This window comes from Pan paniscus, chromosome 9, assembly GCF_029289425.2.
Source record: "Pan paniscus chromosome 9, NHGRI_mPanPan1-v2.0_pri, whole genome shotgun sequence".
Taxonomy (NCBI): Eukaryota; Metazoa; Chordata; class Mammalia; order Primates; family Hominidae; genus Pan; species Pan paniscus.
This window is the reverse complement of record NC_073258.2, coordinates 86,650,662-86,674,602: the sequence shown is the minus strand read 5'-3', so window position 1 is coordinate 86,674,602 and position 23,941 is coordinate 86,650,662. Positions and strand designations below refer to the sequence as shown.

At 40.3% G+C, this 23,941-nt stretch overlaps 1 protein-coding gene across 43 annotated transcripts in view; it reads left to right on the top strand.

Annotated features, from left to right (window-relative positions):
- Positions 1-23,941, top strand: part of SYTL2 (synaptotagmin like 2) — a 156,320-nt gene that overhangs the window by 98,713 nt on the left and 33,666 nt on the right. For 17 of the 43 annotated variants that reach the window (XM_063608718.1, XM_055093801.2, XM_055093794.2 and 14 more), the window contains 5 exons: positions 3,853-4,004; positions 6,505-6,640; positions 14,621-14,702; positions 15,662-15,776; positions 17,537-18,340. In XM_063608718.1, the coding sequence (XP_063464788.1) occupies positions 3,853-4,004; positions 6,505-6,640; positions 14,621-14,702; positions 15,662-15,776; positions 17,537-18,340 (1,289 nt within the window). The remainder of the gene's footprint in view (positions 1-3,852; positions 4,005-6,504; positions 6,641-14,620; positions 14,703-15,661; positions 15,777-17,536; positions 18,341-23,941) is intronic. The other 26 variants (XM_055093796.2, XM_063608708.1, XM_034933483.3 and 23 more) reach the window with 3 other exon arrangements.

The following is a 23,941-nucleotide window of genomic DNA, read 5'->3' as shown; positions in this document are numbered from 1 at the left end:
CATCTGAGAGCACCTCCAAATCACACAGTCTAAACATCTTGCCCAGTATATTCTGGGCAAGATGAAAAAAGAAAGGCTGGAGAATAGACCAGTCAACCTATCTGGCCAGCAGCTGTCCACAGTTGACTAAATACTATGAACCAGGTCCTGCAGGTGATGTTCGAACTTTGCCTAGTCCTGTTGAGTAGCTGGAAGCTGAGGTGTACATAAGTGAGCACAAGGAGAAAAGGGGTAGGCTGAGGGCAAACGTGTTGAATCCAGCCCAGAGGGCATTTCTGCTCTTCTGGCTTTCCTCTGTAAGTGCTCACACTCTTGGCATGAAAAGGAGTTGACATTGACAGTTAGGGCTGTAGATAGAATTTTTATTGTCCAATTCGAAGCAGATGGCTGGTATGGGAATTAATGAGTCAGTGAACAAATAGCCAGACAGGGTTTATATATGGCTTTTAGCATACAGAAGAGGTAAAATGGCCATCTTTTGAAATGGATGAAATTCTTTGAACAACGTGGTGAAATTGTAAGGATGAAATGATAAGAGGCTTGTTAAGTGTCAGATGTGTGGTTCAGCACAAAGCAGATACTGTGTGCTAGCTGAAGGAATGGGAGAATGAACGAGAGAATGACCAGGACATCCCACCTGGGAGGCCAGCAGGCCAGTGTACTTTCTGGATTGAGTGCTCTTCTTCAGCCCTCACTTCTGCCCACCAGCCCACCGGTGTTTACTGAGCGTCTTCTCTCTACTTAACTCTCTGCTAAACATAACGTGTGTGTGTGGAGAGGATGGTAAAGGATAAATGTCAGTCCCAAGAAACTTACCCCTTTCTCTCTTCATCTAGATGGTACGATAATTAGAGAATCAAATGCTCATTTTGTTGATGTAATTAGAGTTCAGAAAAAAATGAGAGATGAACGTGGGCTGGAAAACGAGAAGATTTTAACAGCTGCACTAGACAGTGGGATTTTAAAAATGATCTACATCTTTACAAAACTTTGATGTTATACATATGGATTTATCTACGAAATAGTACAAGTGACTAAGATAGAAAAAGAAATTGATTATTAAACCTAGTAGTGATAGTCATGTAAGGAAATATGTAAGTAGCACTTAACTACATTTGAAAGAATTTCCTGTTCTTTTGCCACTTTAAAACAAGTGAGCCAGAAACCCTTTCCTTACTATAACGGCTATCAGCCTTTGTAGGGACCATGTGTTTCAGGGAGTCGATGCAAAACCTGTGCTCATTGTGCATTGATCGTGGGCTTACAGACAGTCATTTAGGCAGGAACAGATCAAGGGTTGCACAAGAATCCCCACAAAGTGCATTTTAGTTGAAAAACAAAAATAAACAATCTTATGAAAAGAAATTGGGTGTTGTTCTGCTATAAGGGTTTGTGGCCTCCTTCAACAAGAATGCTGACCGACACCACATTTCATGATGTTTTTTCCTGTTCTGATGAGAGATGAGCATGTCCTGCTGCATCAGGAGGAGACACCATCATTGTGATGGGGTCTGAGGTTCACTTAATCATAGCAGTGACAGGATCTTCTTGATCTCTTGCCTGACTCAGGATGGCTGCTGAGCGTTTATTTGTTCTTTGATTTATTCACTCAACAGACAGTTATTGGGTATCAGCTCTGTTCCAGGCTCCGTGCTAGGTGCTGGCATTACAAAGGTGGTTAAGACATAGTCCTCACTTTCAAGGAGTTTGCAAAGACCACAGATTAGTGAGTACAACAGATGTGCAAATAGATCACTGGAATGTGATATAGTAAGGACTGAAGTGGAGGTGCTGTGGGAGCAATGGGAAAGGAGAAACTGTAATAACTGTGCCCTCCTGAGTTAGGGAAAGCTTCCCAGTGAGGCAGTGTTTGAGCTGGATTTGAAGGATGAGGAGCAACGGGCTGGACAGAGAAGTGAGGGAAAGACATCCCATGAGACTTCACGTTAACTGGCCTCGTACCAAGATCTAGGCAGTACTAAGTACTTTCAGTTAAACATCTCAATCATCTCAGAAGTCCTGGAGGGTAGGTCTTATTTTCCCTGATCCTTAAAAACAAGGAGACTAAAGCTTAGAGGAGTTTGGTAAACTGTCCAACATCCCATCTAGGAAGGGTCAGAACTGAGATTTGGATGTAATTTGGGGAGCCTTGAAAACCCAGAGTCTCTCTGCCACAACTTCCTGCCTCTGTCATCTACAGAGGTCACAGAAGAGCATTGGAGAATTGTAAGAAGCTGAGCCTGCTGGCAAGTGGGGTATGGGCGTGAGTGCTGGCAGATTGATCTGAAAAGGTAACCTGAAGCCTTTTTAGGTGGTCAGGAGCCTCATCTGATATTCCTCCACTCTGCAAGATCTGAATAAATACCCCCTATTTTCCAGACACTAAACAAAGATGTATTGAGTACAGACCCTGCCCCCAGGAACTCACCAGGGAGAAGTAGAAGAACTTCTCCTTTCTGGAATTGAACTCAAACTTGGTCCTTTTGGGAGGAGAAAGCAAAGGTTCACCAACAGTCCAGCAGTTGTTTGCTCTGCTGAAAACAGTGTTGAAAGCAGTGTCAAACCATTAGGAACATTTAATAAAAACCATGATATCATTGCTGACTGAGAACTATGAAGCAATGACGCTCTCCCTGTTAGGGTTTATAGATGGGGCTGTCACGACAAAGAGAGGAAGTTCCTGTAAGAGTTTACTCTGGGTGGAAGGACACTCTCCAGGCATGCTTGGGAGAGAGGAGACATTCTTGCTAGACCTGGGATAACTGCTCCCCCTCTTTTTCCCACTCCCAGGTATGCCTGTGTGCAACCCTTACATGCAGTGCTGCTACCACCTTGGCCCATTCACATTCTCTGCCTGAAGCACTTTGATTTGCTAATTGTGCATATTAGTTTGTATGACTATCTTAAAACCCTCTTGGATTTATGTTAGCACATTATCTTCCAAGAGTATAGTGTTCCCTTACAGCTTTTATTCCACTTTATTCTAAGTACATCTCTATAAACAAGAGAGATTTTGTGATTTTTTTATTTTACTGAGATGGATAGAGAGATGGAGAGGTTAAGACTTGTCAATTAGAACAAAGTTTTTAGGGAAGTTTTAGGAGGGCAGACTATCTTGTTTGTTCTTTAGGTTTTAGCTTTTCAGTAAGCATGAATAATTGTGAAACTCTTAAATGCAGGATCTGCACAAATGGAACTTGCCTGTACACACTCCTCCTCAATTTTGGTCTTCCCTGATTCCAGCAGCCTTTTAAAGATGCCTTTCCCTAACAATAAGCATCAGAGACATCACTCCTCCTCCACAGGCTTCCAGGAAAGTCTCCAATAAACTCATATCACCCAAAATGGAAAGGACTGATGAGCTAATGACTACCCCATCCAGTGTTTATTAGGTGCCAGGGAGGTGCAGAGAGCTATTGAATGAATTCACTTGGTTAAACCTCATAGAAACCCCAATTTTAAAGTCCAAAGGTTACTATTACTAATGCTTTTTTACGGATAAGGAAACCAAGGCTTAGGGAAGCCTACCGTATTATCCCTCCCTGGGGTATTCGCATTTGAACAGCAGACACTGAAGAATGCAGCCAAAAAGTGAATCTGCTCTTGAGAAATTTCAGGCATCATGCGGGAATCGTGGATTAAACCTTTATTTGAAAAAATGTTGGCCTTGTCTTCTCTGACTTTTCAAAGGTGAACGTACATTTGTTAGTCATCTGGGAAGTTTCTGGGATCATCTGAAATATTAAAGCTTCATTTTAGCTGTGTGTTTACACATGTCTTTATGCAGTGTCATAATGAACTCATTTATTTACTGTGGGTTCTCAGCAAACTAAAGATCTTTTCCTTTTGTAGACATTTGCCTGAAAAAATTAAGGATGACCAGCAGCTGAAGAATATGAGTGGCCAATGGTTTTATGAAGCCAAGGCAAAAAGGCACAGGGACAAAATCCATGGTGCAGATATCATCAGAGCATCTATGAGAAAGAAGAGGCCCCAGGTAGAAGGTGAGTTGACTTGGCTAGTGCATTTACAACAAGCATTCGTTTGGGAAGGAGGAGCAGGGAGAAGGGAATGGTGTCAGAAATCTGCTGATGGAAATCATTTGGATGTACACTTTTCATAATGTGTGGCCCTCTGGTTTAAATTTCCCTTGCCTTGGATTTGGATGGATGAGGGCAGAGCTAAGTGACTCAGTGTGGTGTAGAGGAACATAGGAAGCCCTTTAGGTGCCCTGTTGAATTATAGTAGCATAGATAGTTGGGGCCCGTAAGGGATCTACCACCTCTTCTTTGGCTTTTAACTCTGAAGATTCAGAATCTTCTGAGTAAAATGAAGGGCTTAGACAAAAAGATATCAGCCTCTCTTTTCAGTGATCTTAACATATGGTAGTACTTTCTTAATTAACCAAGTACATTATTTAAGAGACCGTAAAGGCATTTTTTTAATGGAAAAACCTTCTTGTTTATTTGATTAAACAAAAATAAATTAAGCTGTATAGGAACAAGTTTAAAGTCCAGACAGACATCAACTTTGTTTTGAGGCTGTAGTAGCTGACACAGCATCTCCTTGCTACCTACTCCAGCCCTCTCTGTGGACCACAGTGATATATTCAAGAGCCTGTTAGCTAACACAGGAGTTTTAAAACACTTTTCCATTGGTTCTTCACCTGCTCATTGCCTGTCATGCCTGTGGCCTACAATAGTAACATTTAAAAGTGAAAGTCAAAAGAGGGGGGAAATAAAAATGCCAACCAACCAAAAACCCACTTTTGCCTAAAGGTTTGGGGGGGGAAATCTTTACTTCTCCACCCATCTACTGAATTGATGGAATTTATACTATCATGACAATGCCCATTTAAAAGTGGCAAAGGCAGCCAGCATCCCACCCCAGATGGGCTTGTAGCATGGTTTCTGTGGCCAGGGAGGTTACTATGATAGTGCATATTCCTTATATCATGGCACTATTTTTATGTCTTTTTTTTTTAATAGACATAGAGTCTTACTATTTTGGCCAGGCTGGTCTCGAACTACTGGCCTCAAGCAATCTTCCTGCCTCACCCTCCCAAAGTGCTGCGATTATAGACATAAGCCACCATGCCTGGCGAAGGCAATCTTTTGAGGGCTTGTTTAAAATTCTGTCGAGTTCATTAAATAATTACTGGTTGCCTTCTCTCTAATTAACTCTGGCTTAGTCCATGTAAAGCCTTGTCAAGGTCTACCCTGTACTCAATAAGGAAAATAGCTATCACCTTTTGAGCATCTGATATAGGATAGGCATTTAATCTCTATTATTTCTAATTGTTGCAGTAATCCTGTGAGGTAGGCATTATTTCCCCCATTCTATACATGGGACATATGAAGCTCAGAGAAGTTAAGTAACTTGCCCGAGATTATATAATTGGCAAATGGCAGAGCCAGGATTTCAAAATATTTCTGAATTAGTGCCATACTCCTTGCAGAAAAGGACTGACTGCTTAGTACGTACAGTGCATTGTTTGTAGCCCTCTTGCTTTTCAAAATCACCCAGACCTTCAGAAATCTTGAGGGTACTGGTTAGTACCAGGTGACCCCATTTTGCAGTTGAAGAAACTAGACTTACATGTAACAGGACCTGTGGGGGGATACTCTCCTGGAATATGGGTATTTGGAAACTGGAAGCTCCAGCACTGCTTCATCCTTAATATTGATGAAAGTATTCTGGGCACTTACTGGCTCTGTGGCCTTAGGCAAGTGTCTTGAACTTTTTGATCCTCAGTTTTCAAATCTGTGTACTTGGAAAATAGCTCTCATAGAATAATGCATGCAAAGAACTCAGCACAGTGCCTGGTAGTTAGTTATCATTCAGTTGCTGCTAATTATCAGAGATGTTCAGGTAAAGAGTGAGTGCTGGATGTTCAGAGGCCAAAGAGGTTATTTTCTGAAGCAGGAGCACAGAGGTTTTATGGGGGCTCTGACATCTGAGCTGGGATTGAAGAATATGTAGTTTTGGATTTGTAGAGACTGTGGGGAGGAGGAGAAGGCAGCAGAGGAAGACATTCCTAGACCATAATCATTTGTTCCCCTTTGTATCTTAGAGCACATACAAGATATTTGAACACATTGCAGCTATTCAGTAAATGCTTGGTAATGATGGTGCTTCTATCCCACTGAGGACTTCCTGCCCTGAGCATCCCCTGGCCATGCACATTTAGACCTGACCCCAACTCAGTTCAGATTAACCTAGAGGCAGTCAGAATTTTGCTTTAATGGTCTCTGGAGTTACTCTCACATTTAAAGGTATGCTCATTCTCTCAAGAGACTCTGCTTGGGGAAATCTAATGTCGTGGGAATTTACTGACTTCTCTCTTAGATGTAATTCTGATCAACTACTTAGACCCAGTGATTGCCTTGGCACTGGGAAGGCCTGAGGTTCAGGTTCAAGGCTTCAGTGATAAGAGCTGATAAGAGAGTTGTAGGTCATGGAGGTGAGAGATAACCTTCCTGTGTTTACTGTTTCCTGTTTCAGCTGAGCAGAGTAAAGACAGAGAAAATGGGGCAAAGGAAAGCTGGGTGAATAATGTCAACAAAGATGCTTTCCTTCCTCCAGAGCTGGCTGGCGTTGTAGAAGAGCCAGAAGAAGATGCGGCACCAGCAAGCCCGAGGTAAGGCAAAGCTTCTGGGGAGAGCTGCTGCATGTGGCTTTCATGGCCTGGGGTGTCACATGGGCAGAATGGCAGGCTATGAGTACAGATGCCAGACTGGGGTCATGGGCATGGGGAAGGGGCAGTGTATGAGAGAATTCTGGGCCCCGATGCAGATGAAGCCCAAGTGGTACTCTTTCTCAGCTTCCAGAATTTCCAACAAATCTACATCTTAAATAAAATAAAAATGTTAAGTGGTGATTTCTTCCAGTACCAGCAAGAGCCGTTTTTATTTCTCCCATGGATTTCTCCTTAGAGTAGAATGAAGAGGTACTTCAATTTGAATATCAAGGAATAAGTCATTTCAGGGAAAAGATAAACTATGACCAGATTGTAACAGCCTAGTGCAATGGAAGAAGCTCAAGCACAAGAACCAGATAGATGTGAATTCAATTGCTGAATCTGCGATTTATTAGCCATTTGACTATGGGCAAGATATTTAACCTTTCTGAGTCTATATTCTTAACTATAGCTAGGAACAATAATATATACCTGAAAAGCTATGGCAAGAATTAGTGATAAGGTATGTAGAATACCTGGCATGATAGATACTCAGTAAATGCCTCTTAAGGATATAGATTATCTTCAATATTATAGTCTTGGGGTTTTTTGGTGTTTTTCCTACATGTTGTTATCTGACCAATCAAAATGTACATTTGTACATCTTTGCTGAGATGCAGCCAATTGTGGGGCTACATTGCTATAAACCTTTTGAGCCATAATGATTTGTTTTTAGGTATTTAAGGATCTTCTCATGGGTGTCTGTTCCTTGAGGGCATAGTTGTTACCCTTTAGTGAGAGGGGCAGTTGCCTTTTACCTGTAGCTCCTCAATTAAGTTAGTTCAATTCAGAGTCTTCAATTGGGACGAAGTTGATGAATTTACTGGTGGGATGTCACTGAATCAGGGTCTAAGGCTGAGGCACCTGGAAACAGGGATATTTCTAGCATAGTTTATAGGTGTCAGGGAGGGTATATGATATAAGTACCAATAGGTATTTTAAAGTCAAATATGAGTAAAGTTATATCACGTGGATAATGGAATACTGACTCTATGGATACTCTAAGGGTACCCTTTATTTATCTGTTTCCCATTTGGAAAGGGGATCATTCTGCTTCCCATGAATGGCAGGCTGCACTGTTTCCCCTCTGGGACTATTTGTAATATTCTTTTGTATCTGTAGAGGCCATCTTTGCTGGGGATAAAACACCTTAATAGTAGTCACTAATTGATAATGTGACCTTACAGTAGTACTGACTTAACTCCTTGGACTTTTATTTCCTCAGTTTTAAAATGGGAACAATAATATTAATAGTTTGCTAGCAGAATTACTGAGAAGTTAATTAGCCAGTGAATATAGAATTCCCAGTGCAGCCCATTAGCACGTAATAAGCGCTCAAGAAATGGAAGCATGAGCTCTTGCCTACATATAAGATATTTCAGGAACACCAGGAAGGAGTGTGAAGGACACACTATTCTGTCCCCCTGGGTGACTCCCCACTTGCCACCTGCCTATAATCTCTCTAATGGAATGAAGGCCTTCCTTCATAAAGAAAGATGAGACCTAAAATATTGTCATGTTAAAGAAACACAAAGAGAGAGAACATAGTTATTTATATTTACCACCAAGAAGCTGAGAGAAGCTCTTAAGAGCTGGCTTTGATGGGGACTGGGGAGCACTAGAGCACTGACCAGCTGAGGGAGGAGGGAGCAGGTGCCACAGAAGGGGAAAGGAGATGATTTGGGAGCATCAGAGACAAATAGCTCATTGCCCCATTTTATCTGGGTCAGACTTTCCATCCTTCTTCCAGGAACTTATTCTATCTCAGTGGGCCTGAGGGTCAGAGGTGCCACTGTCCTCATAGCCTAACTTTTTCTTCATGAACCATGGGGCTGGTGGGTATTCTCCCACTCTTCCTAAACTTGAGGCTAATAACATAGTATTCAAGATTAGCATCTCCGTTATTTTCTGCATTCCTTGTGTGACTTCAGGCAAGTCTTTCAGGTCTCATCTGTAAATCAGAACAGAATTTCCTCACCAGGACATTGTGAGATTAAATGAAACAAGGTATGAGAATCAGTCAGCATTTCTCAGGAAGAAAGAAAATTGGCCATTTTCCGGTGGCATGAAAATTGTTATTATTACATGGATGAAGTATGTTTGAGAAGGCAAGAATAAAGATGTTAGGCGTATCCAGGATGCTTTGCTCATTAAAGGCCAGTCCTATAACACATGCCATGGGTGGTAATTATCCAGAAAGTTAGAATGAGCTATTTTTTACTTCCTTCTTTCTATATTAGAAACTACTACCTTACTCAGTATCAAGTTCCTGCAATGTTTCTTACCTATACTTTAACCTTTGTGAACTGGGTGTGTTAAGTGTATTTTGGGGCCTGTACTTTTAGACTAAGTGAACTTTAATAGAATGACTCAATACCTGTCAGTATTTTCTTAGCCAGGAGTCAGAAGTTGGGGAGTGTAAGGTGATAGGCTGGTTATTATAGTTTCTGGAGTTTTGCTAATAGGCTCTGTGGCAACATCTTTCTTTCTGTTGTGGGCACGATTCTGTGGGGTCCCACACATGAAGAAGTAAAACACTGTGGGTACCCAGCATGTAGTCAAGCATTGGCAGCTGACTGCATTCTTTCTTAACTCACCTTTGTTTGCACCTGGAGTACAAGGAAGCAGAGAGGTTTATGAGCAGAGGAGAAGAAAATAAGGCTTGTTCTGGAGTAGCAAAAGGAAAACCCTGAATGCCCACATTTCTAGTTCTGGTTACAGACTTTTCAGGTGGGCAGTGTTGGTTGGACCAGCACTTCATAAACCCTTTGTAGTGAAGGACTAGTTTTGTTTCATTTTAAAGTTTTTATTTCTAATCATCACAGATTGATATCTTTTGTAAACTATAATGAAAATAAATACTAGAAAAATAAAATACAGAAAACAACAGTGGCATGCAAAAGATAAGCCCGTCGATCATGTTTGCTATAAATAGTTCTTCAGCACATAGCCTCCGTTTCTGTACTTATCTCATTGTGAACCAGTGACAAACAGTGCATGGATGGGCACTGGTCCATGAACCATATGCTGATAGCACATTGTGTGCCCCCCACAACAGAAAATAACTCTTGAATATGTACACAGTAATCCACAGGACATGGCTGAGCCAAGGTGGGGAGTACAGAATGAAGACTCATCCCATGAAGGTCAGGACCCTGTCCATAAATGAGGTATAATGTTTCCTGACTATCAAATTAGGTCTGTTCTGGTTTTACTAAGAAGCTGTCACTTCAGAAGTGTCCCCATAAGCCCTGGCAATTATAGAAAAATAGAGGAGAATTTGAGGGCCCTCTCAGATTTGCATAGCTATGAGAGAAGAGCATTCAAGATGGAGAACTAGACTGCAGGAGGTAGCCTATAAACCTCTGCGTGGCCATGCCCTGTCCTTGGCTTGTAAGGAGGCTTGGCTGCTGCAGAGGTTTGTAATGGCTAGTAATCAAACATCTCTAGAGAATGTCTCCCAAATGAGTTCAGGGAGAACAAGATCAACCCTTCACTGTTGTATTTCAGTCCGTGGCATTGGCAGGTTTTCTTCTGGGCACTTACCTGTAAAATGGCAAGAAAATGATAAATTTCCTTGCAAGAAAAACTGTGCATTTACACCTAACTTTGTTTTTGGTAGAATTAAAACACTATTTGGTAAGTCTTTGTGCTTCATTGCCTGTGCCTTAGGGATGCTTCTGACACCAGTCTCCTTCTTACCGTCTGTTGAATAGGAACCAATCAATTAAAGCCACATCTTTAGCTCTTAGTTTTCCCCCACAATGCTCTTTTTCCTGAAAGTCTTTCGTAGATATTAATTTCCCTCTCCCAGAAGGATTAGCTATTGCGTTTACCCCTAGTATTAAGATGAGTGTAAGGTACCTAGCTTGCTCCCAAAGGCAGGGTAGAGATGAGCCAATCTGAGATAATGCATCTGATATTTTTTCCCAGGATTGATAGCAAATCTAGTAATGTGAAGATTTCATTTCTTGGAGGCCTGGCCTACAAAGTCATTTATATTGAACTCTTAAAATAATAATTCTTAATTCTATAAGAGCTCAGATTTACTCATATCAGTTGTAGTAAGAATAGTTTCACTGTGACATAAAAATGCCTCATACTTTTATATGCGTGTTCAACAACTCTGTAGCCTGAACAGTGGGAACACTGGAGAACTATGTATACTCACAAGTAATATTTTACTTAAAGAAATACTGACTTGAGGTGCTTCAGATAAGATATTTTCTAATTTGCTTCCCTCACTCCATCCCTGAGCCGTTTCTTCATTTGTTTGCTCATTTGTTCATGCTTCATTAAGTGCCAACACATACCAGCACAGTTCTGGGTGCTGGGGATGAGACACAGCTTGAGCCCCCAAGGAACTCACAGTACAAAGGGAGAGATCAAAACAACAAAAAACAAGTCAACAACACTTGTAGAATTTGGTTCTATAAACAACAATTAAGCTAAGAAAAAAAAAACCAACCTCAGAAAAAGGCATATCTGCTACTATTTTTAACTGTTTTAGAGAGAAAGGCTGGTGAAGGTTAAAAAACTTTTTTAAATGGCTGCACGTGCATAGAAGCACCTTGTGGCCGGGTATAGCAGGCAGCTGCCTGTGTGGTATAATTTTAAAACGGCTGTAAAACCTCTTCCCCCAGTGGCCCTTCCTGATGTTATTTATTCTTTTTAGTTAAGATTTCAAAGACTTGTATTAAAATGAAGATGCTTTTAGGAGGGGCACCCTGATGCCAATACCATAGTCTAATATTTTAATAATCTTCTTAACAAAGTAAACTAATTCTGTCTGAGTGCTGCTTCTAATGTTGCAGTTCCTTTTTTGAAGAGTGCCTGAGGGAAAGTTACAGAACACAGGGTATGGAATTTGGCTTGCTTCATAGTTTAAATATCTTATCATGTGGAATGTATGGAGTATCTTTTATATTCAGGACACAGTCTGCTACCCTCTGAGAGGAATTCTAAGAAACAGAAGACACAGTATCTGGCTCTATTCTGTATTCTCTTAGGAAAAATAATGCACCAATTTATGAAGATATGACCACATGATAGCAAGTAGTGCCTGGAAGAAAGGAAATTCCTAATCCAAAGTACCAATAAAATGTGCTGCAATAATTGAGGCAAGAGAGACATACTCCTAGCCAGGTTGATATAAGAGGTGAGATTTGGACTGGGCATGAAGAGGATAGGGACGATTTGGGTAGACAAAGAAAGCAAAAAGAACACTTACAGGGAGGGACTGGGAATAAGTTAAGTGGAAATAGCAGAGTCAGGTGAGTTTCTGGGGCAGTAAGTAGATTGACCATTTTGTTTGGCATGAAAGGTCAAAAGAAAGGAAGAATGGGAAAGTATATTGGGGCAGATGGTGGATGGTCTCCAGTACCTTGCCAAGGAGTTCAGACTTCATTCCACAGGCCTTGAGGATCCTGCAAAGGTAATGAACAGAAGAAAGACACCACCAAAGTTGCATTTTGGACCACTCCAGCGTAGTGGTAGAACGTAGAATGGTTTAGGAGAGTGGAACTTGGGAGTCAGGAAGCCAAATGTGAGGCCAATAGAGTTGACACAAATAAAGGAGGTGTCAGTAGAGGTAGAAGAGACAGATGTGGGAGTCCCTGGGAGGGAAGAATCACCCAGACTTGCCTCCAGTCCTCTTGCCACAAACCACTGCTTTAATGCAAGAAACCAGAGGCAGGATAGCCTAGCCATTACCATGATTGTCTTTGGAGTCAGACACACCTGGGTTCAAATCCCCAGCTCTTTTGCCAATTTTGTAACATCAAGCAGGTGACTTAACCTCTGTGAACCTCAGTTTTTTCATAAGTGAGATGGAGAGAATGATAGATAAAATGATAGATAACATAGAGATGATGCAAGGATCAATTGAGAATAAGGTGGTTGCAGTACTGATTGCCCAATAAAAGACAGACAAGCAAAACATTATAGTATCCCTTGAGAGAAACAAAGCTACTAGGAAGTAGCTGCATTTTCAGACAAAATTTGAGGAAATAAGACTCTTGTTTTAATTTTTTCCTATTAAGCAGACTGTAAACTTTAACTGAGTATCCCCCCTCATCCCAGTTTGCCCCTATCCCAACCACAAGGTAACTGAATGAATCCTGTGTGTTTCTAATATTTTAGTGTCTGACCATGTGTTCTGACTGTTTTGTTTCTTCCTCTCTTTTTCTTTCCGAATAGCGGAAACAGACATTTTGTTTAATACCTAAATAGTCTGCCTCACTGTAGTTTGGCAAATAACATGGATTAAAAGAAAAAAAAAAAAAGCCAGCCTCCTGCTTACTATCTGTTGCTGCTTCTCCTGGCACTGGCTCAATTGGCCTTCATTTATTTAGCCATTCACCAGTTATGTACCAGGCACTGTGCAAGGCACTGCAGGGGATATAAAGATGTTTGAGATACTCTTGAGGGATCTCCCACTTTACTATGCGAGGTAAGATATGTATACACAGAGGAGGTTGCATAGTAGACATGAAATACATAGCTAGGTACAGCTCAGTAAGGGAGAGACCTCATCTCTAGGAGGTAGGGACTACATGATTTGCAATATGGGCTGTTGAGGCTGGCAGCCTGGAGGCACAGGAACTGGAATTCCAGGGAGCAGAGGGAGAAGGATATAGACACTCTGCTTATCCTTTGGGCTTGGTGAGTGGGAAGGGGAAAGGAGAAAGATGGTGGGAAAAGACAGGTGTTCCACAGAGACCCCCAACCATCAGCACTTGGCTCAGGTCTTCTGATTATGTGACTGCTTTATTTACTAAGGAAGATTATGCAGAACACTCTGAGAAACTGAGCATAGCATCGACTATAGGGATGTTGTTCCTCATATCACCCACTGGCTTCTAAAAATGACATTCAAGAGAAATTGCTTTCTGGTTCTGAGCTATTGGTTGTTTTTATTATATAGAGACTGAATTATATCAGTGACTAGGTTTCTTTTTTCACTGTTTCTAGATAGCTTGATTCAAGTTTGTGCACACCTATTACAGGAATGGAGGACTCCTGTAATGTGTCTATTAGCCTTAATTCAGGCTCCATTATACATTCCTATTCTGTTCCCTCCCCTTTCCCTCCCATCCTCTATTTTCCCCCTTTCTCGCCTGTATGTAATCAGGCTGTATTTTATATCCTTCTGCTCATCTGCTATAATGCCTTTCTGGAACAATGAAAGGAAGTAATGAAAGGAAGAATGGCGTCTTCAAGAGCTCAGCCTTTTCTTGGGAGTAATTGTGTAAAAATAGCAATTGAAGTACAGAGATAAAGAAAAGAAATGAGGCTGCAGGAACATCTAGCCCATGGTTTTAGTGACAACAATCTTGGTTGAGGTTCTGTGGCCTTGGGGGCAAATTATTCCCCTCCTCTCCAGGCCTTTGGTTCCTTACTTCATGGGGAAAAGCAGGAATCTTACCCCTACCTCCACAAACTAAGGTGTTTTCCAAGCTCCTGACTCTGTGATGCCACTGAGAGAACTGGTGGTGGTAACAGGACACGAAGGCTTCAGCCAATAGCAACTTCACCTCCTGTGCCTGAGGCAAGACCACTGGAACAGGAAGTCTGAGCAGGTTGTTCCTCTCCCCACCCAGGGCCTCCGTGACCCTCTTTTGCCCTTCTCAATCAACAGTCAAGGGTGTGGTGGTTCTGGAGGGAGCCTGCTCACCTCACTTGTCTCCACTCACTCTTGCCTTACTCTCACTCTGGCGCTGTCCTGTCCCTGGGATAGGGAATAATTCTCTAGAGAATCCTTCTTATTCTTCTGCACCAGCTTCCTCTCCTAGCCTGCAGATAGCTTTCCACTTCAGAGGCATAATTTATGATTCCTCAAAAGGTGAGGTTTTATTCTCTGAATTATTGTTTCTTTTGCAGTTCCAGTGTGGTAAATCCAGCTTCCAGTGTGATTGATATGTCCCAGGAAAACACAAGGAAACCAAATGTGTCTCCAGAGAAGGTAGATTGAGCCCAGATTTTGAAAATCTTGTATTTGTTAAGAATGCCATTTTTCCTCATTGTGTCAAAGCACCACAAAATAAAGAGAATTTTGTAGTACAGTTTTTTGTTACCAAATACAGGTAATTTTCACTATTTTAAGAAGTCACTAGTTTAAGAAGTCACTCTCATGGTGGAAAAAGTGGATGGATACCATGTCATTGCATTGCTGAAGACCCAGATTTCTAGCCCTAGAGGGTAAAAAGTCTGAAGCTATTTGGTGCTGCTGCTTTTTAGCATATGGAATAAGGCTTGTTAGTTCCATGTCAGTCCTTATTCCTATATTCCTATGCATAGCTTCCTAAATCTCTGTTAGAGATCTGCTTCTGGGAGAGAATTGCTAATTTATTAAACTGTAGACAGTAAACATTGTTATTGAGTCCTATATTAATTTTTAAAACCTCTATTGATACCATTTTTATCATTAGAAATGATGATAATAATAATGACTATGAAGCACTTCAAGATACCTAAAATGTCTTCAAAATCTTTAGGAAAGGTCAATTACAGTTGTATTTTGTACACTTGTGATCTAGCACACTGAGAGTCTGGTATGGTAGAAGAATCACTGGTGGGACTCTGACCTGATTAGAGACCCAAGTTTCCTTTGACCTTGATCTGGTCTTTGCTATATCCGGGGCCAAGTTTTTTCACCTGTAAAATGTGGGATTTTGATTTAAGTGTCTGATTCTGAGCTAACTTTGTAGGACTCTGGCTTTGCATATATTTTATATAATTTTTAAATGGCATATATGGTAACTTTGTGCTAAGCAGATTAATCAGGACAACTGTTTTTCAAACATGCCAAATAATGGAGTTTATGGGATAAAACTATCAAAATTGAAGATAATAGGCATTTGCCAACACTGAGTTGCTGTCATGACATTTAAAATAAGTTTAATAAACAATATTTGTCCCCAGCAGAGGAAGAATCCGTTTAATAGCTCCAAGTTGCCAGAAGGTCACTCGTCACAACAAACTAAAAATGAACAGTCAAAAAATGGAAGAACTGGTTTATTTCAGGCTTCAAAAGAGGGTAAATATTATTTTTATGAACTTGATATTTTTATCTTTGTTATCTGTGGACTAAGGGAAATTCTCAGAGTTCCTTTCGCTCAAATAACTTCCAAGAGAAAGTGAAAAGTCCTGATGGTTTTCTTATTTTACGGTGCTTGTTGGTTTCCTTCCTGAGGGAGAGGAAGCAGAAATTTGAGAAACTGATAGCTCACGCATTCCAGTCTCAGAGCTGCGACTTGTTACGTGACTTCCATTGTGTCTTGGATTCCCTCATCAGTAAATTGGGAGATTTTTTGACCCAAGACATTCAGTCTTCCACTTAACAGTATTTATTAGATGCCTACTGTGTGTTCACAAAGTTCTGTTTAAAAGGGCTTGCCTCAAGAAGAAAAAGCCTGTTGACAATGTTATGATCCTCTAATCTGTAATTCTCAGCCCAGCCGCCCAAAAGCGTTTGATCAGGTTTGTGGCTCAATTGATGTAAGTCAGCCTGCTATGGAATTTTATCATTTTTATATACTGTTAAGAGGAAATGCTAAACATTTCAATCTCTTCAAAAGCAACTTGAAGAAGATTCCACAAGCATTAAAGAGTGGTTAGGGGTAGAAAATTAAAAAACAGTGGAGCTGGGGTTTTCAGTTAGCCTGTCTGAATATTAAAATACTTTCCACTGGGCACGTTTTAGATTACATAAAATATTTTGTAGAAAAAAATCACTGGAACATGTTAGATGTTTGTTTTTAACTTTTCTTTTTTTTTTTTTTGGCCATGGAGTCCCACTCTATTGCCCAGGCTGGAGTGCAGTGGTACAATCTCGGCTCACTGCACCCTTCGCCTCCCGGGTTCCAGGGCTTCTTGTGCCTCAGCCTTCTGAATAGCTGGGACTACAGGCTTGCTCTACCACGCCCGCCTAATTTTTGTATTTTTAGTAGAAATGAGGTTTCACCCTTTTGGCCAGGCTGGTCTCAAACTCCTGGACTCAAGTGATCCGCCCACCTCGGCTTCCCAAAGTGCTGGGATTACAGGTGTGAGCCACTGCGCTTGGCCTGTTTTTAACTTTCTGACAAAAATAAATTTTGTGTTAGGTAATGGGGTTTTATTTTTTTAAACTGAATTTCCTTTTCTGATTTCTGCAGGTGAATTTAAGTGACTTCTATGTTTTTCTTTAAGCCTCTTTTGAGAAATTTTCTTTTCATTCTTAAAAAAACTTTCTGTATTGGGTGTAAAATAATCACAAACTATATAAAGCACAGTAATCTTAAATGTACAGTGCAATGAAGTTTATACATGATTTTTCGAATAGACGTTATTTTTTAGAGCAGTTTTAGGTTCACAATATTGAGCAAAAGATACAGACGTTTTCCATATACACCCTCTCCCCACACAGGCATAGCCTCCCTCATTATCAACATTCCTCATGAGAATGGTACATTTGTTACACGTGATGAACCACACTGAGACATCACTGTCACCCAAAGTACATCGTTTACATCAGGGTTCACTCTTGGTGGCGTACATTCTATGGGTTTGGACAAAAGTATAATAGTGTGCGGCCACCATTGTAGTATCATAGAGTAGTTTCAGTGCCCTAAAAGTCCTCTGTGCTCCAATGCATGAATTTTTAAAGGCTTTTCACATTAGGCCTGTAGTTGTGCTACATACTTTACTGTCTTTAATATTTTAATAGTTTCACTAAGTGTAGGTTAAGTTTATGACAGGTATTTTAAATTATATATTACTCTCCATATGATATATCACCTACTGTGTTTTAATTTTCAGATGAATCGTCAGAGTCAAAAGAAAAGTCAACTGTCGCAGATACTTCAATCCAAAAGTTAGAGAAATCAAAGCAGACTTTGCCAGGCCTTTCAAATGGGTCCCAAATCAAGGCTCCAATCCCCAAAGCCAGGAGGATGATCTACAAATCGACTGATTTAAACAAAGATGATAACCAGTCTTTTCCTAGACAAAGGACAGACTCCCTGAAAGCGAGAGGGGCTCCGAGAGGGATCCTCAAGCGCAACTCCAGTTCCAGTAGCACAGACTCAGAAACCCTTCGTTATAATCACAACTTTGAACCCAAAAGCAAAATTGTGTCACCTGGCCTAACCATCCATGAGAGAATTTCTGAGAAGGAGCATTCATTAGAAGACAACTCTTCCCCAAACTCCCTGGAGCCATTAAAGCATGTGAGATTCTCTGCAGTGAAGGATGAGCTTCCACAAAGTCCTGGGCTAATCCATGGTCGGGAAGTAGGGGAATTTAGTGTTTTAGAATCTGACAGATTGAAAAATGGAACGGAAGATGCAGGGGACACAGAAGAGTTTCAGAGTGACCCTAAGCCTTCTCAATACAGAAAGCCTTCGCTTTTTCATCAATCAATCTCAAGCCCATATGTATCAAAAAGTGAAACACATCAGCCAATGACTTCTGGTTCTTTTCCAATTAATGGGCTGCATTCTCATTCAGAAGTTTTAACTGCAAGACCACAGTCCATGGAGAATTCACCAACCATCAATGAACCCAAAGATAAATCATCAGAATTAACAAGGCTTGAATCTGTATTACCCAGAAGCCCCGCTGGTAAGAGAGTTGTCACTACTAGATTATAAAAACTTGGTGAGCTTGAAATGCCCAGGCCAGCTAGTCCTGTAGAATCCCAATTTAACCTTCTAGGCATTCCATCTACAATTCAGACAGATGCCACTGGAAATGTTTATACCTCTTAATGGGCTTGGAGATTTTCCTCAATCACCAATAACTAAAAGTACCAGGATAGCACAGTTTCTGGCCCATTATGCTTTACCCTAAAATATATATAACCATATCAATTATTTAAACAAATGACAATGTTTTTAGTTAAATCAAGGTGGAATAGAGTAAGAAAGACTTCCTTTCATTAGCTAATACCTTTGTACAGGGTAAATGTATTATTACTCACCTAATGCAAATTTATTAATTACAATTTTACCAGACTTTGGTTTCTCTTGTAATCTCAAGAGAACCTTCACTTTCTTAGTGTCAAAGGATGGGAAACTAGACTTTGAGGCCTTACTATGCAAAAGCCTCAGACTTTGGCCTGCTCAGGCCTCCAGCCATTTGTTCTTAGGCTTTAAAAGCCCTGAAGGCACTTTCTCCTTCAGCTTGTGTGAGTTGAGAGGCAATGAGGGTACTGCTTTTCCCTGCTAACTAGCCTTGTCTTGAAGGTCTTACCACTCTCAGGGGATGCCTGAAACTACTTTTATACCTATATGATCATGAAGTAATCATAATGTTTTATAATCATAATTTCTTATGTTTTTTAAAAAAACAGAAACAATAGAAAAAAACATGCTGTGTACCCTCTGCCATCTTCAGTAAGCCTGCATCGAACCCTATGATAGTTTCTTTATAGTCAGGATAATTCACAATAGCAACAATCAAATTTGCTTTTTTAAAAAAAATTTTTTTAAAATATGTACTTTAAGTTCTGGGATACATGTGAAGAATGTGCAGGTTTGTTACATAGGTATACACATGCCATGGTGGTTTGCTGCACCCATCAGCCTGTCACCTACATTAGGTATTTCTCCTAATGCAGTCCCTCTCCACCCCCCGCCCACCCCAACAGGCCCTGGTGTGTGATGTTTCCCTCCTTGTGTCCGTGTGTTCTCATTGTTGAACTCCCACTTATGGGTGAGAACATGCGGTGGTTGGTTTTCTGATCTTGTGATAGTTTGCTGAGAATGATGGTTTCCAGCTTCATCCATGTCCCTGCAAAGGACATGAACTCATCCTTTTTTGTGGTGGCATAGTATTCCATGCTGTATATGTGCCACATTTTCTTTTTCCAGTCTATCATTGATGGGCATTTGGGTTGGTTCCAAGTTTCTGCTGTTGTGAACAGTGCTGCAGTAAACACAGGTGTGCATGTGTCTTTGTAGTAGAATGATTTATAATACTTTAGATACATACCCAGTAATGGGATTGCTGGGTCAAATGGTATTTCTGGTTCTAGATCCTTGAGGAATCACCACACTGTCTTCACAACAGTTGAACTCATTTACACTCCCACCAACAGTGTAAAAGCGTTCCTATTTCTCCACATCCTCTCCAGCATGGGTTGTTTCCTGACTTTTTAATGATCACCATTCTAACTGGAGTGAGATGGTATCTCATTGTGGTTTTGATTTGCATTTCTCTAATGACCAGTGATAATGAGCTTTTTATCAAGTTTGTTGGCTGCATAAATATCTTCTTTTGAGAAGTGTCTGTTCATATCCTTCACCCACTTTTTAATGGGGTTGTTTTTTTCTTGTAAATTTGTAAATTTTCTTGTAAATTTAAGTTCCTTATAGATTCTGGATATTAGCCCTTTGTCAGATGGATAGATTCCAAAAATTTTCTCCCATTCTCTAGGTTGCCTCTTCACTCTGATGATAGATTCTTTTGCTATGCAGAAGCTCTTTAGTTTAATTAGATCCCGTTTGTCAATTTTGACTTTTGTTGCCATTGCTTTTGGTGTTTTAGTCATGAAGTCTTTGCCCATGCCTATGTCCTGAGTGGTATTGCCTAGGTTTTCTTCTAGGGTTTTTATGGTTTTAGGGCTTACATTTAAGTCTTTAATCTAGTTGAGTTAATTTTTGTATAAGGTGTAAGGAAGGGATCCAGTTTCAGTTTTCTGCGTATGGCTAGCCAGTTTTCCCAACACCATTTATTAAATAGGGAATCCTTTCCCCATTGCTTGTTTTTGTCAGTTTTGGCAAAGATCAGATGGTTGTAGATGTGTGGCATTATTTCTGAGGCCTCTGTTCTGTCCCATTGGTCTATATATCTGTTTTGGTACCAGTACCATGCGGTTTTGGTTATGGTAGCCCTGTAGTATAGTTTGAAGTCAGGTAGCGTGATGCCTCCAGCTTTGTACTTTTTGCTTAGGAACGTGTTGGCTATGCAACCTCTTTTTTGGTTCCACATGAAATTTAAACTTTTTTCTAATTCTGCGACGAGAGTCAATGGTAGCTCTATGGGGATAGCATTGAATCTATAAATTACTTTGGGCAGTATGGCCATTTTCACGGTACTGATTCTTCCTATCCATGAGCATGGAATGTTTTTCCATTTGTTTGTGTCCTCTCTTATTTCCTTGAGCAGTGGTTTGTAGTTCTCCTTGAAGAGATCCTTCACATCCCTGTAAACTGGATTCCTAGGTATTTTATTCTCTTTGTAGCAATTGTGAATGGGAGTTCACTCATGATTTGGCTCTTTATTATTGGTGTATAGGAATGCTTGTGATTTTTGCACATTGATTTTGTATCCTGAGACTTTGCTGAAGTTGCTTATCAGCTTAAGGAGATTTTGGGCGGAGACGATGAGGTTTTCTAAATATACAATCATGTCATCTGCAAAAAGAGACAATTTGACCTCCTCTCTTCCTATTTGAATACCATTTATTTTTTTCTCTTGCCTGATTGTCCTAGCCAGAACTTCCAATACTATGTTGAATAGGAGTGGTGAGAGAGGGCATCCTTGTCTTGTGCCGGCTTTCAAAGAGAATGCTTCCAGCTTTTGCCCATTCAGTATGATATTGGCTATGGGTTTGTTATAAATAGCTTTTATCATTTTGAGATACGTTCCATCAATACCTAGTTTATTGAGGGTTTTTAGCAAGAAGGGCTGTTGAATTTTTTCGAAGGCCTTTTCTGCATCTATTGAGATAATCATGTGGTTTTTGTCATTGGTTCTGTTTAAGTGATGGATTACGTTTATTGATTTGCATATGTTGCACCAGCCTTTCATCCCAGGGATGAAGCTGACTTGATCATAGTCGATAAGCTTTTTGATGTGCTGCTGGATTCTGTTTGCCAGTATTTTATTGAGAATGTTGGCATCAATGTTCATCAGGGATATTGGTCTGAAATTTTCTTTTCTTGTGTTGTCTCTGCCAGGGTTTGGTATCAGGTTGATGTTGGCCTCACAAAATGAGTTAGGGAGGAGTCCCTCTTTTTCTATTGTTTGGGATAGTTTCAGAACGAATGGTACCAGCTCCTCTTTGTACCTCCGGTAGAATTCGGCTGTGAATCCATCTGGTCCTGGACTTTTTTTGGTTGCTAGGCTATTAATTGCTGCCTCCATTTCTGAACTTGTTATTGGTCTATTCAGGGATTCAACGTCTTCCTGGTTTAGTCTTGGGAGGGTGTGCGTGTCCAGGAATTTATCCATTTCTTCTAGATTTTCTAATTTATTTGCATAGAAGTGTTTATAGTATTTTCTGATGGTGGTTTGAATTTCTGTGGGATCAGTGGTGATATCCCCTTTATCATTTTTTATTGTGTCTATTTGATTCTTCTGTCTTTTCTTATTAGTCTGGCTAATGGTCCATCTATTTTATTGATCTTTTCAAAAAACCTGAACCTGCTCCTGGATTCATTGATTTTTTGAAGGGTTTTTTGTGTCACTATCTCCTTCAGTTCTGCTCTGATTTTAGTTATTTCTTGTCTTCTGCTAGCTTTTGAATTTGTTTGCTCTTGCTTTTCCAGTTTTTCTAATTGTGATGTTAGGGTGTTGATTTTAGATCTTTCCCACTTTCTCCTGTGGGCATTTAGTGCTATAAATTTCCCTCTAAACACTGGTTTAGCTGTGTCCCAGAGATTCTGGAATGCTGTGTCTTTATTCTCATTGGTTTCAAAGAACTTATTTATTTCTGCCTTTATTTCGTTATTTACCCAGTAGTCACTCAGGAGCAAGTTGTTCAGTTTCCATATAGTTGTGCAGTTTTGAGTGAGTTTCTTAATCCTGAGTTCTAATTTGATTGCACTGTGGTCTGAGAGACCGTTTGTTATTATTTCTATTCTTTCGCATTTGCTGAGGAGTGTTTTACTTCCGATTATGTGGTCAATTTTAGAATAAGTGCGATGTGGTGCTGAGAAGAACGTGTATTCTGTTGATTTGGGGTGGAGAGTTCTGTAGATGTCTTTTAGGTCCACTTGGTCCAGAGCTTAGTTCAAATCCTGAATACCCTTGTTAATTTTCTGTATCGTTGATCTGTGTAATATTGACAGTGGGGTGTTAAAGTCTCCCACTATTACTGTGTGGGAGTCTAAGTCTCTTTGTAGGTTTCTAAGAACTTGCTTTATGAATCTGGGTGCTCCTGTATTGGGTGCATATATATTTAGGATAGCTAGCTCTTCTTGTTGCATTGATCCCTTTACCATTACGTAATGCCCTTCTTTGTCTTTTTGATCTTTGTTGGATTGAAAACACGGTTCTTAAACCCCAGTATGCAGAACAATCACTAGAATAGCTGTTAGTAAAGATTACTGTGCCCAATCTTCAGAAATTCTTCTCTTTCAATACATCAGTAGTAAGGCCCAGGAATGGAAATATCCTCATTTTCCCATTTAAATATTGTGGATAAAATTCCTTGTTTGGTCTTATTTGAAAGTTATTTTTCTAACTCCTGAAATCACTTAAGTCTGTGCTTCTCAAACCTGGGTTTAAGCCCCCTCTAGGGTTTATGATATGTGCCAGGGGATGGGTGAAGTCATAAAATCGGCATGGCATATCTTCCTGGAGTGTCAGTTTTATACAAAGATTTAAAAGTAAGAGAAAATTAACATTTAAAATGTAACATGGAGCTGGGTGTGGTGGCTCATGACTGTAATCCCAGCACTTTCGGAGGCTGAGGTGAGTGGATCATGAGGTCAGGAGTTCAAGACCAGCCTGGCCAATATGGTGAAACCCCGTCTCTACTAAAAATACAAAAATTAGCTGAGCGTGGTGGTGCATGGCTGTAATCCCAGCTATTTGGGAGGCTGAAGCAGAAGAATCGCTTGAACCTGGGAGGCGGAGGTTGCAGTGAGCCGAGATCCCGCCACTGCACTCTGGCCTAGGCAACAGAGTGAGACTCCATCTCAAAAAAAATAATAAAATAAAATGTAACATGAAACAGAATGCAAAATTCACATGTATTTTTAAAATAAACAAGGAACTACAAAGAAATTTTTCGGTTAGGTCTATACCATGTACTTCCAGGTCTCTACATTTCCTTTCCTTTACTGTCATAGGGCACCTTTGGTAGAATACCTTAATTAGGACAACTTACATTTTAACCCCTGAAAAATGCTGGTATAAACAGCTATTGGTATAGAAAGTGCAAATACAAAGTGCTTTTATAAAGATGATGATGTGAATGATTAACAGTTCTTT